This window comes from Sander lucioperca, chromosome 7 (assembly GCF_008315115.2).
Source record: "Sander lucioperca isolate FBNREF2018 chromosome 7, SLUC_FBN_1.2, whole genome shotgun sequence".
Lineage (NCBI taxonomy): Eukaryota > Metazoa > Chordata > Actinopteri > Perciformes > Percidae > Sander > Sander lucioperca.
In genome coordinates this window covers 34,207,950-34,226,421 of record NC_050179.1, presented here as the reverse complement: position 1 = coordinate 34,226,421, position 18,472 = coordinate 34,207,950, and the positions used below count along the sequence as shown (strand labels likewise).

General features: G+C 40.2%; 1 protein-coding gene and 1 long non-coding RNA gene across 3 annotated transcripts; both read left to right on the top strand.

Moving 5' to 3' along the window:
- The first annotated feature begins 1,385 nt into the window (after positions 1-1,385).
- On the top strand, positions 1,386-14,206 carry LOC116036349 (palmitoyltransferase ZDHHC7-like). Of its 2 annotated transcripts, none has more exons than XM_031279875.2 (8): positions 1,386-1,634; positions 4,270-4,356; positions 4,905-5,216; positions 6,147-6,271; positions 7,687-7,783; positions 9,594-9,675; positions 11,513-11,643; positions 13,173-14,206. In XM_031279875.2, exons 3-8 carry the CDS (start codon positions 4,911-4,913, stop codon positions 13,350-13,352), a joined length of 921 nt encoding a protein of 306 aa, XP_031135735.1. In that variant the 5' UTR covers positions 1,386-1,634; positions 4,270-4,356; positions 4,905-4,910; the 3' UTR covers positions 13,353-14,206. The 2 variants fall into 2 exon arrangements, with proteins under 2 accessions (XP_031135735.1, XP_031135736.1); XM_031279876.2 differs by lacking the exon at positions 1,386-1,634 and adding an exon at positions 1,641-1,769.
- A 1,278-nt stretch (positions 14,207-15,484) lies between these two features.
- LOC116036373 lies at positions 15,485-18,199 on the top strand. Its single transcript, XR_004101570.2, has 2 exons — positions 15,485-15,634; positions 16,073-18,199. It is a non-coding gene; the product is annotated as an uncharacterized LOC116036373 (long non-coding RNA).
- Positions 18,200-18,472: the final 273 nt, after the last annotated feature.

Genomic DNA, 18,472 nt, shown 5'->3' with positions numbered 1-18,472 from the left:
GGGTTGCTTCTTGCTTGTACAATTTCCAGCGGAAGATCTCTGAGAATCTTTAATATCCAAGCAAAATTTGTATTGTAACTAAAATTATCCTGTTACCTAATTGATATTGAATCGGAAATGCAATGCAAAATCAATTTTAGGAAATCATTGGCGTCACCTACAGCCCTAAAACTGTGGGTCAGTGTTTTCACTGTCAACCGTCCGTCTTGTTTCCACTCTCCTTCAATGTGTCTACTGTATTACACACACACACACGCACACACGCACGCACACACACACACACACACAGAAATATTCACCGAGTCTCCAGCAAAGCAGCGTCTTTGTAACCTTTCGGTGTCTTATTTAAGATGGAAGGATGTCAAACCAATCAGAAGTCCTAATTATTTTTGTATTCTTTTTTTATTTAATTTCATGTTTGGATGGTTTAAAAATGATGAATGGTGAATGTGCCTTATTTAATTCACACTCAAATAACCAATAATAAAGCTGGCATTGAGACTAGTTGTTTATCAGTGTTTTTATTTCAACTGAAGAAGCTTCAACAACATTTAACATAAAAATGTTGGCAGTGTTGATAAGATAAGATAAACCTTTGTTGAACCACAGTGGGGAAGTTGGGGAAGACCGAAATAAGCATAGATGAATAGAAAAAGGTACAAATTAAATAGGAGTATTTAAAATGGCTATAAAATAGCAATTGTGAACTATTATTAGTTAGGGTTAATATCAGAATATCCATGTAAATATTGATGTTAAAGTAAACATTGATGTTAAAGTACATATTGATGTTAAAGTAAATATTGATGTTAAAAATGTGAGTCCAAAAAATACAATAATTTAATATTTTAGTGGGTGTTTTTCCTCCAACGGCCAAAGGGGGCAGCAATGAGCCCATTCCACAGCTGGTTTATCAAAAGCATTTTCAAACAATATTTTTCTGTTTTAAAAGAGAAGAGACTTAAAGGATTAATCCTGTTGATTTGACAAATTAATGTCAGTCTGGTTAACCCGATTTAACATATGTCAATGGGTTTAACCCGGGATAACCGCCCCACCTCTGTTGCTTTTCTATGGGAGAGAGCCAACGGTATGTTGCATTCAGGGGCTCCTTGGATGGTCCCACTTCCAGAAGTAGGAAGTGGTTCTGCCGTCTTCGGTGTGTGGTGTGTGGATGTGGATAAGCTTTAAATCGTAATGTGGGAGTAAAAACATGGACCATACAACCAAGATGTGTTGCATTTTATTGCTCAGAACGTTTAAACAAAACGTTGATCATTTTCTAGTATCTATTACCAGATTACAAATTACATGTGAGCGAAAAAAAAAATGCAATACGTGAATTAATTTAAACGTTTCTTAACATGAATACAACATTTACTTTATATATGACAATATGATGCCAACTCAGCAAATAGTGTGTAGCCTGTGCGTGTAGCAAAGATTTTGCCAACTTTCCGAGTTGTGGTTCGATAACTTGAATTTTCCCACTCTGGATCACATTTCTCCGATTATCCCGACACCACTGGAATGCAGCATCAGTCCCGAACAGGGGCCAAGCCCAAACATATCAGATTAATTTTATTTTTTTATGACATTTAACCATACATGTATGAATGGTTAGTTTTCAAAAGGTGAGTTAACATATCTGACATAAAGTGATGCATGTTCTAATAATATTAAGAACACAACTCCCAGAGCTGAAGATCAATATTTTAGCGTTTGAAAAATGCAAAATCTCTGTCGTTCAGTCTCATGAAGATGTGGATGTTAATGTTAATATTGAGCTATAATATAATTCCTGTGGCAATATTAATCACCCACAAAATGCATCGTCTCGTCGCGTTAACTGTGGCTCTTGTGTCGGTTTACCTGCCATGTGTTGAATATCTAAAAAGAAGAATTTGTAGCTAAACATATGACAGCTGGATAAGCTAACGGTTAGCTGTGCGCTAGCTTAGGTAAGCTAACGCTAACCAGTGTAACGTTACAGTAGCTAGCTACTGTTTATAACGTTAGTCTTGCTGGTGTGCGTTTGGCGTTATAACGTCCCTGTTTGTAACCAGACCTACTTTATTGTAATTAGACTGTTTATTTTACAGTAAACGGTAGCTTATACCGGAAGCTAAATGTGGCTAACAGCAGCTTAGAACCTAGAAGTAGGTGGCTGCTAGCTAGGTTTGTTATGCTAACGTAGCTTATGACGCTAGGTTAGCTAAATATTGTTTTGGTTTGATTTATGTTGACAGTGAAGGAACGTTGATGGAAGCGAACGTTAAAGTGGTGGAATGTAACTAATTACATTTACTCAAGTACTGTACTTAATAATACAATAGGGGGTATAGTGCTGCTCATAAGTATACATACCCATGCTAAAGTTGACTAAAAAAAGGAATAAAAAAATCATCTTTTGGAAATTGATCTTAATGCCTCAATTAAAAAAATGAGGAAAAATCCGAGATAAGATCCATATCAATGCAAATCAAACCAGCTATTAGGCTAACTGAAATAAAACCATGCCAGTCTCTAGATATGGTGAAGGATATGTGATGATGTGGGGCTATTTTAATTCCAAAGGCCAAGGGAACTTTATCAGGATGCATAGTATCCTGGATCCATGAAATAACTGGCCTTTAAAAATAAAAATCTGCCTTCCTCTATGGGAATTTAACATAGGGGTATGTATAATTATGGCCCCTGTATTTTAAGGAAGAACATTTATTTATTTACAATACATTATTAATTCACAAAAAAAATTGGTGTCCTTAAAAGGTCGGATTTTTCCTCATTTTTTTTTAATTAAGGCATTAAGATCAATTTCCAAAAGATGATTTTTTTTATTCCTCTTTTTAGTCAACTTGACCATGGGTATGAATACTTATGAGCAGCACTGTATATATATATACAGTGCTGCTCACAAGTATTCATGTATGTATGTATGTATGTATATATGTGTGTATATATATATATATATGTGTGTGTATATATAGGCACATAGCAACATAATATACAAAAATACAATATACAAATAAGACATAATATCAAGACAAGTCCACATGGAGTGGGATGTAAAGTGCAAAAAGTAATAGTGCAAAGTAGTGTGCAAGATGCATATTGGAATGATAAGTATGTAATGTGTAGAGGTGTGGGTGTAGAGAATATTTTCTACTTTCTACTTGTAACTGTTACTCCTCTACATCTCAAGAGGTAACTATTGTAGTTTTTACTCCACTACATTTGTCTGACAGCTTTAGTTACTTTTCGTGAAGACTTTTTTTTCATCCCCTTCCTGTCCAGTGAAAACTACGTATCTCCAGATGTGTTGATGTTGAATGTTTGTGAAAAACTGAAGGATGAAGTGGTAGGAGCCACATATTGTATGTTGATTATGGTCTCATTTATATTATTTATTGATTATTGTGTTGTGCACTTATATTGTAGGTGGTGGGCGTTTTCATCGCAGTTTGAGCGGAAGTGATAACATTATATGTGTTTGCTTCACCTGTTCACCTTTTGGTTTTTTGGGCTTTTACAGAGAGGGGGGTGAGCCTGGGAGCGAACACTTTCTGTTGACTGCCGCAGTAACGCACTTATTTCAATTCACAAAGTAACTTTACATTTGGTAACTGCAGTACTAGTTGTATTTTACGTGTGGAGGAATAAATCATTGCAATACAATCTCGAGCGCATCACAGTGTGTTTATGCATCTCTCAGTGTTTAGTCCCTCGCGGCAGCACTTTGTTGGACTGCTTACAGCCGCAACACTTTATGTGTTGAGAAAATTCTCTAAAGAAAGTCTTTAAAAAGCCTCTTGGATCAGCCGGAAAATGCATCCTCACAAAGCTGAAAACAGGGCTGTTTTTCAGACACCATGAAACATTTTAAAACTGTTTTAGAGATATGTGGTTCTCACAGGACAGCGACGCTACAAACATATGATGATCTTATTGAATGTGATATACAGGAGTTAAAATGAGCTCAACCTTAAACATCTACAGCAGTAAAATGCAACATACACATTACTGCAGCAGGAATATTAAGCCAGAAACATCAGATAGAAGAGGAAAACACTGACAGTCAACATACCTTTACTTTTCATACTTTAAGTACATTTTACTGAAAAAACTTACATACTTTTTAAAGTAAGGTTTTGAATTCAGGACTTGTAGTGGAGTATTTTCAAAGTGTTGTATTAGTCCTTTTACTGATGTGAAGTATCTGAATACTTCCTCCACCACTGCCTGAACATTTCTCTCTGTTGTCTGCAGGGATGTGACTCGGAGGCAAAGCAGCTTGTGACTCTATGGAGCAGCAGGAGGAGAGAAGATAATGCTATAAAGTAGAGGCACTTTCAAGTAAGTATGCATCACTGAGTCTAACTTCATCTACACTGATTCAAGCTGGACGTCTCTAAGATGTATCTTTACTGTGAAGTCAGCATACAATGCTATTTTATTTAAAGATCCAGGACTTAGCCAAAAAATTTGAACATCGACAACTTCTCAGTCCCTCCCCCCTTTCTGCTAAAGCCCAAAACGGTCTCCTAAGCCCCTCCCCCCACAAGGGAGAATGAATGCGTGTGCATGAGCAGTGATTGGCACGCAGTTAGACACCCCCCCCTGGCCCTGATTGGTGCATCTGAACAGGGAGCGGTGGATTTTTGCAAATTGCACTACAGGCTGTAGGTGGTGCCAGAGGAACTGGATCTTTTTCAAAATGACCTGCTTCATGTAGTTCTACTGGAACATAGGGTCAGTTTCAGCAAATATGACAGAAAGTTAGTTTTATAACAACAACAACAACAATGTTGGAACTTCACCCCCGAATTGCACCGAGTCCACCGAACTACAGGTGGTGTGTAAGCGCCCTAACCTGCCTTTTCTTCCTCGGTTCCCTCCATCAGGGCAGAATGTCCTCGGGTCACAGGCTGAGGGACGTGGAGCAGCAGCGCCCCCTGCTGGACGGGGAGGAGGAGGCGGAGGTGGAGACGAGTTCCCACGGCGAAGCCAAGCGACTCTGGTTCATCCAGGACTGCTGCGGCATGGTGTGTGCCTTCATCACCTGGTTCCTGGTCTTATTCGCGGACTTTGTGGTCACGTTCGTCATGCTGCTGCCTTCCCGGAGCTTCTGGTACGCCGTGGTCAACGGAGTATTCTTCAACAGCCTGGCTGTGCTGGCGCTGGCCTCCCACCTCCGCACCATGCTGACCGACCCGGTGAGGAAGCTGACGGGAGACCATGTATATGATTTTAGTTTCAATGGTAACAAATAGGGCTGCACGGTGTGAGGAAACGTTGTTGAATATCACGATAACGATATTACTAGGGCTGGGTATTGTTCAAAAATATTTGACATGGTACCGATACCAATACTGTGACTTCGATACCGGTTCCTAAATTATACTTTTTTGGATACCAATTTTACAAAACAAAAAGAAATTGCAACAATAAACATATTGGCACACATTATTTTATTTATGTTTCAGCTCCTACTACTTAAGCCCCGTCTCTGTGTAACGTAGAGTTTCTCCTGCGTGTCTCTACGACGTGTAACATTAGACAGCCAATCACAAACATTAGATCTTGGTAGGAGCATGCTGCAGATTTGACGATGAGATTTACTCCCAAGGTATTAAAATTGGGTAATGAATAACAAGGCATTTTTTGATACTCAATACTTTAGAGGCAATTTGGTCTGTGCCTAAAAAGTATTGAATTCTGTACCCAGCCCTAGATATTACTTGCGATAAATAGATATTAAAGTGAACTCAGTTTTGCTGCTTTCAGTATTCTGATAAAATACAACAAATAAAAGGAAATAATTTCATCCACATTCTTTTTTTGAACAAATTGAACATCGATATAAAATGCCTCACTAAAAAAGAAAGAATGACGGTTACATTTCAATCTGCTCTTTTCTACCGATATTTCCTCTCAACTAACACAAAGAATCTCTGAGTGTCTCTCGCAATATGTTGCAGCCTTTCGCAGTGTGTTTATTGCGCCAGTTAATATTGCTATGACGATAAAATGACAGTATATTGTGCAGCCCTAGCAAAAAGTAGGAGCTCCAAGTTGGAACTAAGCCATAAGATATTTCCCATTCTTTCTTTTCATTGTCCCTGTTTCCTGTTTCCTCTCCTAAGGGAGCCGTTCCTAAAGGAAACGCCACTAAAAAATACTTGGAGAGTCTGCAGCTGAAGCCGGGCGAGGTCATCTACAAATGTCCAAAATGCTGCAGCATCAAACCCGAGAGGGCTCATCACTGCAGGTCAGAAGGGTTCATACTACCTGGAGGGAGTTTCAGTAGTCTCACATTGCCAGACCTACACCACATATAAATTCTGGGATAGAAAAAAGAAACCGCTCTGGGTTGTTTTGTATTTCTTTAAACCAGTCCCAATCGTCTACGCTCCGTAGGGTTTGGCACGCTAAGCTCCGGACGCAGCGACGGGACTCTGCTAAATAGTCTCGGGAAGGAACTTGTTTTGGTGGAACATTTGCACCCCGCAAAAGAAAACGGCACATACAATATCAAATGAAGTTAACTGTTCACACAATACAGTAACGTGAGCTATTTAAATTAGCTGATACATGGTTACACCTCACTATCTCTTACCAGTGTATCTCCGTGTGTACTTCATCCACAGCAATCCCACCAATCGGCCCCAAAACCTCCCAGTTAGAGAGGAAATGATGTTGCCGTAAACATATATTTTGTAAATCTTTAAAATCTTCAGGTGTAGGGTTGGGTATCGTTTGGGTTTTTTCCGATACCGGTGCTAAAGCGATACTTTTAAAACGGTGCCTGAACCGAAAAAAAAGAAAAACAGAAGGGTACTAAACAATAGTTGGCGACATTAAAGAACGGCTTGTTTATTGCTAAGGCCATATGGTCAAAATTAAGTGATTTAATAATAATGTAATAACTATAACTTATAACAGTAACTTATTTCATCAGTAAATTGCTGTTGAACGACAAAAACAACCACCAGATGGGACAAGGGCATTTTACAATAACTTTGAATGCACCAGTTTCAGTGAACACAGTGTTGTTTTTCCAACAACGGCAGCTGCAGAACTGTTACGTCCCGGTGTCGGAATCCTCTACAGTGAAATACAGTCACATTTTACACCGTTTAACGTTAGCTGTCAGCATTTTAACCGTGTTTAATCCAGCTACTAGCTAACGGTAGCCTAACGTTACCTGCTGTTGAGTGTAGCGTTAACTAGCGTCACGTGCAGCGATGTTTCTGTTGCCTCTAATGTCTGTTTTGGAGCATCAGAGAGAAGCGCAGGCATATCAGTGGCACTGAAATGAGGCACTGAAATCTGCGTTGCTATTCGGTCCGGTAGGCACCAGTGCCATATTAGCACCGGGTTCAGAACCCTAATCAGGTGTCAGGCTTTATCCTGGAAATGTACTTCTGTTAATCCAGACTAGAGTTTCAATATTAACTCTATTAAATAAAGAAATAAAATAATAATAATAAATAAATTCTTAAAGCTGCACTGATTGATTTGGGAGGTTTTCTGGAAGCAGAACAAGACACTGAACCAATTCTTTGTCATCATCTTTAGCTGTTATCGACAAGGCAGCTGAGGTGATTGTTTTAAAACTGTTAGTAAAGTTAGTCAGGTTGGGAAGTAATACTGCCGTGTTATTCCTTCCTCGTTCTTCTGTAGTATCTGTAAGCGCTGCATCCGCAAGATGGACCACCACTGTCCCTGGGTCAACAACTGTGTCGGGGAGAAAAACCAGCGCTTCTTCGTCCTCTTCACCGTAAGCTCATTTACTGTCCTGACCACTTACTCATCTGATTTTCTTCTTTCTTCTTCAGGCTGACTTCCACACACGTCTTGAATTTGAGAGACAGACGGTTTTGTTAATAACAAAATGGTTATTTTGTTGCATGGTTAAAGGGTAACTGCCATTTTTTCAACCTATTTTCCTGTTTTTGTGTCTAAGTGACTGATGGGAACACCAATCTGTGACATTGGTCCAGTATTAAGCGAGATCTCTGCAGTCGGCAGCGGCGAAACAGGCTACAATGTAAGTTAATAGGACAATTGTCCAGCTTGTATTTACCTTCACAAAAGTGCTCGTTTTGCCGCTGACAGGCTCAGGTTATTATTCAAGTGTGTGACAACATTACATACATATATCAGAGAGAGACCTTCTAAACCTCTTTGAGACCTTTCTGTTTAACCAGAAACAGCTCTGAAGTCACTAGCTCTAAACCCACCAGACTCCATTTAAAAAAAGCAATACTTTTAGCGTGTATAGAGCCAACACATTGTCACATGTAAATCGGTAAACTATGTGTTTATTTAAACCAAAACTAGTGTTATGACGGTTGGAAAAGTGGAAAGACGACCCAAAATGGCTTTTCATAGTTTTATTTGTTTCTGTCGACTTTGAATTAAGTGTATTTTACGATGCTAAAATTACTGTTTATTTACATGGAGTCTGGTGGGTTTAGCGAATGCGATTTCGTGGATGTTTTATGTTTTAAAAAATGATCTTACTCTTCAACAGAAAGATCGACCTCTTTAGAAATCCTTTCCATAACGTTGTCACACACTTAGAATATTAATCTGAGTCTGTCAGCAGCAAAACGAGCACTTTTGTGAAGGTAAATACAAGCTGGACAATTGTCCTATTAACTTACATTGTAGCTTGTTTTGCTACTGCTGACTGCAGTGTTCTTGCTTAATACTGGACCAATGTCAAAGATTGCTGTTCCCATCAGTCACTTAGACACAAAAACAGGAACTAGGGTCCAGGTTGAAAAAAACAGTAGTTACCCTTTAAATGACTCATATATTTTTTTTTTTTTTTAATGTTCAATCCTGACTCTTGGGCACCAATCAGTCATCATTTGCTGAATGAGGAAGCAACAATGGTGACAAATGTGTGTGTGTGAATAGATTAGACTGGGTTGCAACTAGAGCTGCAACGATTAGTCGATGGATAGAAAAATAATTGCCAACTAGTCCTGTAAAATAACACAACATGCTGTGTTCAGCCTCTCAAATTTGGAGATGTCCTGCCTATTTCTGTTTTATGTCATATTAAACTGAATAGCTTTAGGTTTTGGATAAAACAAAAGAAATTTAAAGAGGTCATCTGGACTTTGAGTGAGTGGGATGGACATTTTTCACCATTTTCTGACATGTTATAGACCAAACGATTAAGCCATAAATCGAGAAAATTATCAGCAGATTAATCGATAATGAAAATAATCGTTAGTTGCAGCTGTTGTAGCACTTTTAGTAATAGTTACAAAACTGTTTAGAGCTTAGATGTTGCAGCAGATGAAACACAAATACAGAGAAATATAATGAAAATACAAAAGAAAAATACAAAGAACACTTTTTGCACACTTTTGCTCACTTTTCTGCATTCAAGCAGCTCCCCTCCTTTTTTCTTTGCATCTAAACTTTCGGTCATGTTACACATTTTGGCACCACAACTAGCTGAAGCTAATGAAAGAGAAACGTATTTTCAAATCCTTTTAGACCCCTCCGACTCTGAGATGTTAAAACACTAACAGAGTGAGGAAGTCTGGTACATTTTCTTCTGTCCACAGATGTACATAGCTATGATCTCCAGTCACGCTCTGGCTCTCTGTGGATACCAGTTCATCACCTGCATCAAAGTCCAGTGGAGAGGTGAGTCCTGAAAACCACTTGAAAGGTACTAATGTGAACAAAACTCTCTGAAATTGGTCCAGTATTTAGGAAGAACTCTGTAACCGTGAACGGGACTGCAGTGTGATCCTATAGGGCAAATGTGCATTATTTTATGTCCACTAAAAGTGCTGTTTTTGTCACAGACTCAGGCTCAGATTGTTATCCCAAGTGTCTGACAACATTATGGAAAGGATCCCTACAGAGATAGACCTTTTTGTTAACCCTCCTGTTGTCCTCGGGTCAAATTTGACCCATTTTCAAAAGGTCTCTACATCAGAAACTTGTGTTTTTTTCAACCAAATTGTCAAAGAAAATAACGTGGATGCTTTCCTACAATGCTCTTCACAAGTAAAATAAATGATCACTACTTTCATTGAATTTGGGTGTTTTATTACATTTTTATAGCATTTGGAGAAAAAAATGACAAAAGAACGTTGAAAAAAAGTGTTAAAAATTCTCGAAAAAGATTCAGAAACGCAGTGAAAACATCAATAAAGCGCCGAAAAAAATCGTAAAAAGTGACAAAAAAACTTGGGGGGAAAAAAAAACGTGACATGTCGAAAAAGAACAACTAAAATTTTGACCCAGAAAAACAAAAAGTTGCATGGTCGATAGGAAGACAACACAATGGTTAAAGAGTAAGATTCTCTTTGTCTAAAGGCCGTTACAGACCAACCAGACGGCCGACCGTCGGCAGAAAAGGCAGTTGGACTGATCAGTCTCCCCGAGTTGGTCAAAAAAGTGCCCCAGAACACACCAAAATCAGCGGGCGGCGCTAATCTGTATTGTCGCCCAAAAAAATGAAAACCGGCAGCTGATTGGACGAACGCGTCACATGGATCTGGCTGCTGCTTCCGGATTTTGGATTTTTCGAACGGCCATTACTGGCGACTCATTCAGAATACGATCTCATATTGTACTAAAATAGTTCACCGAAACGTGTTTCTGAAAACATTTTAAGAGAGAAATAGGCCGTGCAGTTGCTGAATCTGTCTTCATTTCAGATCAACAAAGGTCAGTTTAAAAGATTTTTGTCAGATTTTGAGAGGCTCATCCCGCTTGCCATTTCCGGGTGAGTCCCGACTGCCCTGTCCCCGACTGAACATGTCAGGTCGGCCAAAATGAAGGCCGACGGCTCCTCCAACGGACGATGGCACGGAACACACCGAACAGACTCAAGTCACCGACCTCGCCAGACTGTCTGACAGCCGATTATCGGCCCGGTGTGTAGCTGCTTTAACATGAAACGGCTCAGAGATCCCACCAGACTCCATGTAAATAATCAGGACTTTTAGCGTGTATAGAGCCAGCATATTTCCACATGTAAATGGGTGAATTAAGGTTTTATTTTAACCAAACCAGAGTGGTGATTGGTGGAACAGTGGGAAGACGAACCAAGACGGCTTTTGATTTATGTTTCTTTTGACTTTGAATGAAGTGTGTTTTATGATGATAAAATTCCCGGTTAACGTTACTTTGTAGCTTGTTTCACCGATGCCGACTGCAGCAGTCTCGCTTAATACTGGGACCAATTTCAAAAATATTGAATACACAAATATATATGTATGTATAAATATATGTAAATATACACAAAAACTTTTAGGGTCCAGGTTGGAAAAAAAGTTACCCTTTAAACTATTTTAATTTTTACTTATCATTTCTTTATCTAGGCCTGGGCATCAAAGTGCTTGTTCTTGTTTGTATCAAGCGATACCCAGTATCACCTGTGTGGTTATATCAGGAACCCCCCCCCCCCCCTCCCCGGGACTGACAGGAGCTAGCTGCAGTTCACCGTGTTGTTTTTTCTTGCGTCCAGAGTGCAGTGATTTCTCTCCTCCGGTGACGATGATGCTGATGATCTTCCTCTGCATGGAAGCCCTCCTCTTCTTCACCTTCACAGCTGTAATGTTCAGCACTCAGCTCCACTCCATCTGCAACGACGAGACGGTGAGGACATAAACTCGCTGTCTTTCATTCCCCCGAGACCGTAGACTCAAGAGTATCCCGATTCAAGAGCAATAAGAGTAAAAACTCCTCCGTTCCCTGTGCAGTAATGGGGATGGGTCTCAAGCCCCAGTTCTATTAAGTACCCGGTTCCAAATTTCTCAAAACCTGAAAATCAATAAGGTGTGAGCTTATTGATACTGTTATCGAGACTAGTGGATGATATAACGTTATGTCTAAAAATAGATACGTGCGCAAACCGGAAAAATTATTTACGAGCACAGTGTGTGCCTAAAGACCCTTAGCCTGGTCCTACCAGACTCTGGTACACTAGCCTGGTCCTACCAGACTCTGGTACACTAGCCTGGTTCTACCAGACTCTGGTCCATTAGCCTGGTCCTACCAGACTCTGGTCCATTAGCCTGGTCCTACCAGACTCTGGTACACTAGCCTGGTCCTACCAGACTCTGGTACATTAGTCTGGTCCATTAGCCTGGTTCTACCAGACTCGGGTACATTAGCCTGGTCCTACCAGACTCTGGTACATTAGCCTGGTCCATTAGCCTGGTTCTACCAGACTCTGGTACACTAGCCTGGTCCTACCAGACCCTGGTACATTAGCCTGGTCCTACCAGACTCTGGTCCATTAGTCTGGTCCTACCAGACTCTGGTACATTATCCTGGTCCTACCAGACTCTGGTCCATTCGTCTGGTCCTACCAGACTCTGGTACATTAGCCTGGTCCTACCAGACTCTGGTACACTAGCCTGGTCCTACCAGACTCTGGTACATTAGCCTGGTCCTACCAGACTCTGGTCCATTAGTCTGGTCCTACCAGACTCTGGTCCATTAGTCTGGTCCTACCAGACTCTGGTCCATTAGTCTGGTCCTACCAGACTCTGGTACACTAGCCTGGTCCTACCAGACTCCTGAACCCCGTGGGGGAGGAGGGCCACAACATCATGGTCACCAACACAACTCAGCAAAGACTGTTCTTGCTCTGGTGACAGAAGTCACAGACTCACAGTTTCTGTTAAGATTAAGAATTTGTCGTCTCGTCTTTCCACCAAATAATAGAAAAGTATCGATAATGGTATCGATAAAGACTCGGATCGTTAAGCAGTCTCGAAAATGGTATCGATATCAATAAAAAACTAACGATCCCCATCCATAGCAATAACTCGGCTTAATCTGCACATGTAATTTTAATAAAAAAAATTAGAGATTGCTGCTGTAGCATTGTGTCTAATTGTGTTCTGTATATTTTATGTTCTGGAAACATTTTTGTACTTTATGTTTTTGTGTCGTTGTCTTTCTAGTTTATGTGTACTTATTATTTCCCATCTGGAATATAAAGTGACTGAACTGAATATCAACTCATGTTCTGTATATTTCACTGTACTATAAATAATATGTTATAATAGTGTTTCAATACTCCCTGTCTGTCTCCGAGTAAGGTAAGACTATTTATCTGTGTGTAGTGAAGGTATGTATGTCTGTGTGTAACGAGGTAGTGTGTCTCTGTGTGTCAGGAGATCGAGCGTCTGAAGAATGAGAAGCCGACGTGGGAGCGTCAGACTCGCTGGGCGGGGCTGAGGTCAGTGTTTGGAGGTCCACCCTCGCTGCTGTGGATCAGCCCCTTCGCTGGACTCAAACTACCAACCCTGCTCCCCAGACGCACCTGGAAGGGCGGTGCTGAGTTCTCGGTCTGACCAGCTGTGGTTCAACCACTGCACAGTGGAGGCGACGAACCTGCATGAGTCCAGCTGGGTTTGCAGAGCGCTGCATTGAACCTCAATGGCTGTTTTCCGAGCCGGAGAAGACCAGGTTCAGACTCGGCTGCAGTGCCCAGAAGCAGGATGCTTGGTCTCCGTCTCTTAACGCTTGACCTCTCCTCACCTTTCTGGGAGAAATTGAAAGATCTAACCTGGTAAGACTGACTGCAGGCCGATGCTGCTGGATGTGTAGATAATCTTAAGACGATTTTCTTCTACATGAATCAGTCAGACTTACATTTTTTTTAATTTGCTCATTAAGATGCTGGATCTTCTTAGAGCAGTTACAGACCCCAGAAAATGACTCTTTGACTGCTTTTCCAAACATTTAAGGAAACTATGACTATCACTGCTCTGATTGGTGGTCTTTTTTAGTGTCTGTAGAAGTGGCGCTGTGCATCAGCATAAAACGTAAAGCCACAATGACATGAAATATTCTTTAATTATTGTAATGATTCTTCCTTTGTGTTGAATTTAAATAATATCACATAGTTAAAGCTGCCCTGTGGATTTTTCTCATAAACAAACAAAAGTTGTGTTTACAGGCAGAGTTTCTCACTAAAACACATTCTGGGAATTCTTGAGGGACAACAAAAGTGTTGAATTAAATTCCCTTATAAAAGATTAAGAACTATCAGAAGCCGAAAAGGATGCATTGCCAAGTGAGTAGCACTTATGAGGAATTCGACTCATCATATTGGTGCATACGTTACCTCATTAAACATTGATATGAAATAAACAAACAATAAATACAGAAACAAATAACGTAACTTAAAACTATTTAACATTAAAGGTCAAGTGTGTGGGAATTTCTCCCATCTAGCGTTGAGATCATATATCGCAGTCAACTCTCTCGCGCCACGCAGTTCAAAGTACGTATTAGAGCTACGGTAGCCTTCACGCTTCAGAAAGTCGGTCTCTTGCTCTTTTCAATCTCCTTTTTCTTTTTCTGGGCAAAGAAGAAGACTCCTGTTCCTGAAATTTGGATTTTGAATATGTGTTGGTCCTCCATGTTTCCTTCTTCAAACTTTGCCGGGGCCGGGAAGCTACGATACCCATTAGCAGCACCTGTGAGTTTATCATGTGACAGCGAAAACGCGAAAGGCGGAGCAGTATGTCCTGTATGTCCCTTACCGGCTAACGTATTTCAAGATGGAGCATGAATATGGAGCGTTAAGCTAATAGGAATACTTGGTATTGATGGTGGTGGTAAATGAAAATGAAAAAGGACAAGTTTGTGAACGGACAACACAGATTTTGATAATGAACAACTAAACACGTTACACACTGGACCTTTAAGAAAAAAGAAGCTGCATGGAGAGGCAAAGGTTCAGGATATATACAGTAGAATGTATGGAGGAAATGTCCAGTATATAGTCCAGGTTGTAGGATTACGGATTACTGAATTATTTTAAATCCTCTAATGCAGGGGTCTTCAACGTATTTTAAGCCAAGGACCCCTTAACTGAAAGAGAGACGGAGCAGGGACCCCCTACTACATATAGGCTATTGTATAAAATGAAGTTGCATAGTATTAAACTGGGCCTACAATAACGTGTACGGTGGCCTACAATTTTTGCATAGAATGCTAAGCTATTTAAATACCCATATCATTGTTGCCATGATTTTATAAATCCCATTTTCATTTTGTCTGGCACAGTAAATCTTTAGGATTAACTGTATCTTTGGATGGCCTTAGTGACTATACCTTACCTATGGGCCAGTAAGCCTATCTTCAGTGGGGATTTATATTTGCTAATAATATGTTGGATTCATTGAAAAACTTTCAAAAATTAACAATCATTTGGAGGCCCCCCTGCATTGACTCTGAGGACCCCCTATGGGTCCCGGACCCCCTGTTGAAGATCCCTGGCCTAATGTTTGCATCCATGTCAACTAGCGTGCCGTTTTCTTGGCACATTGCTGTGTTTCTTGCCGCAATACAAACTGTGGTTTGTAGATCAGTGAGAGCTGAACACCTCTGGCAGGAATGTGTAATCCTCAAGCTCGAGACAGACTAAATATAGACCCACAACTGATCCGTGGCGCCATTAGAGGTCTAATGGCGTTTTTCCATCACATGGTACCTGCTCGACTCGCCTAGACTCTAATCGCCTGTTTTGGTTTGTCCATTATGATAAAAAAAAGTCCCAGGTACTTTATTTTAGTATCACCTCCGTCGAGGTTCCAAGCGAGCTGAGGCGATACCAAAAGGTGACGTGAAAACCTGCAGACGGGGGGGGGGGGGGCCTGAACAAACCCGCCATTTTTAAATAGTTTAGCCAGCGGTGTTTTTTGCTGCCTCCAGCTTCTTTTGAAACAAAATGTGTTTTCTGGCAAACAGCTGCATGCCGAGAATCAAAAACAACACACCTTCCACGCGCGTTAGGTCACGGCAGTTTCCTGCGGCGTCGCTATGACGACCAGCCATGCTCGCCTCGCGCATGAGGTGGTACTAAATCTGCAATGGGAAAAGGAGGATGGGACACCGCGGCCGAGCTGGTACTAGCAGTGGGTAAGCGCCAAAAAAACTCCACAGGATCCTTTAATAAATCATGTTCTATAATTAAAAGGATGCTCAAAAAAATCATATCTAAACACAGTTTACTTGGTTGCTTCAAAACCACCTATCATTAAATGGTAAATAGGTGAGTGAGCTTCACCAAACCTTCCTACCTCCAACCTAAATGTTCTGTTTTTCTGTCCGACATCAGCGAAACAAAAAGGATTGTAAAAGTTGCCGCGCCAAAATCCTTCAGTATTTAAAATTATAAATGCCACAAATGCTCTGATTATTTTATGACTATTAGTCTACTCTAAGGGCGGAAATCTCGATCCATCGTTTGGCATTATGTGTCTAGTACTTTGGTTTATGACCAGATACCTGCAAAAACAAATGGTATTTCCATTCTTTAGTTGTAATTGGCAAATGTTAGCATTCTTAATCTCTAATCCAAGACAGCGGTCACGGTAAATGTTTTACCTGCTAAATGTTAGCATGTTAGCATTTAGCTCAAAGCGGTGCTGTTCTTAAGTACAGACTCAGAGCTTCTAGCATGGATGTAGACTCTTAAGTCTTGTTTTATTCATTGCTATTTTATTTGGGAAACATTTAAACTACAAATAATTTACATTAAAGCTGCAGTGGGTAGAAAGCGGAAGGAAAAAAACGCCAGAATTTCAAGACCTCTTCCTGCAGTTTTCCTGCTCCCCTCTCTATGTGCATGTGTAGAATAGCCAATAGGAACGCCCTCTCTCTGAAATGACCTGTGATTGGCCGATGTCCCATGACATGGGCTAGATTTAAAAAACAGAGCCAAGAGGGAATGCAGAAGTCTAGTTTAAACAATATGCTGAAAGATTATTATGGAGTTTTTGCCCAACAACGCCAAAAAATAAATTGCCTGCCGGTGCAAAAACAAGGAAAACTGTCTGCTCTGTTGACATGTTCTCTTAAATAACTTGTTTGTGCCCCTTAAGAACAAATGTGCCCTTATGAATGGTTCTTTCCTGAGGCGTAATATCCTCAAAGTGCCGTTTCTCTGTGACTTTTAATGTTTGGAAAATGTAACCGTAGCCGTTACTGTGCACAGTGACCTTGAACCTCGTGTTTTTGTGTTTTTTTGACATTCCTGGAGAGAAGGAAATGGTTTGTGGTGTTGGATTTTATTTTATTTTTTTTACTCAAGTACAATCTGTTTCAAACCACAACGACCAATCAGGACTGCACAGTTTTTCTTCACCACCTCTGAACACACTGCTTCCTCCGCCTGCTCAGGGGAGTTTCCTTTGCTAATTATATTCACCAAATTATGTTCCACAAACTCTTAAATAGTATTTTACCTCTCAAAATAAAATCAGGGAGTATTAAGGTCTTGGAAAAGGTCTGGATAGTCTTCAATATCTAAATACAAACCCTAAAATGGCCTTTTAATAAAATCTAAAGTGTTCTGATCTTTTTTGTTTTTATTTCTTAAATTGGTTTAATATTGAATTTGTAAAATACTGTTAAGTCTAAATGTAAGCCTGATGAGACCCACAAACCATCTGGTAAAAGTTTTTAAAAGAAAATTGAGAGAATCTGTCTTTTCAACGAGTGTATCTGAGTTGGAGCAACTGTACTTTTATTGTATGAGATTTCAGAGACTTTTAAATGTTGATCTGTTTCCATTTTTCAAGACACTTAGAATAAACTGAGTACCTTTACCTCTTTAAAAAATATCAGCTTTTAACTGTTTCCCTAACTGGCCTGATTGTAGTTGCATTTATTTTGAATATTCATGCTCCCCCAGAGGATGAACCCTTATGTTTTTGGTGACTCCATGACTTCCTTTAGCACCACACTCCGGACAAACATTTTTAGCTGCTCCATTGGTAGGACTGTGAATTACCATCCTAAGGACCACTATCAGGTCTTAAGATAATCACTCTTTTTTTCTAGGCTGTTTTTTATTTAGCTATGCTAGCAACGTAGCTCTGGGGAAGGCAACATTGGTCGCTCGGTCTGTCGGTCCACCACTTTGGTCCAGACTGAAATATCTTAACAACTACGAGATGGATTGCTGTGAGATTGTGAACGGACATTCATGTTCCTCAGAGGATGATTCCCTCTGACTCTAGGAATCCTCTGACTTTTCCTCTCGCGCCACCATGAGGGTTCACATTTGTGTGTTTGGAGTGAAATGTCTCAACAACTGTTGGATGAATTGTGATGTTTGGTTCAGAGTTTACATACATACATTTTTAATGATTAAACCGACGGCTCTTGTCTTTTTGTCTTGTGATCACTTGGCAGTCATGTTTCAGATGTCTCTGAGTTGTAAGCTGTTCCACCAAAAGAGACAGTAGAAGTGCAAATACATCATCATTAAGCTCTCTAACAAGTATCCTAAATATATCTCTCGTGTGGCAAATTGCATAGTGCAGCCTTTCCTTTTTTTCTCTGATGATACCATTATTATGGAATCCAAATCCCCCCTAATCTGTTATTGTGTGTTATAATCTGATATAGGTATATAAATGCAGGAAGAAGTATTAAATCAGAGCAAACAAGAATA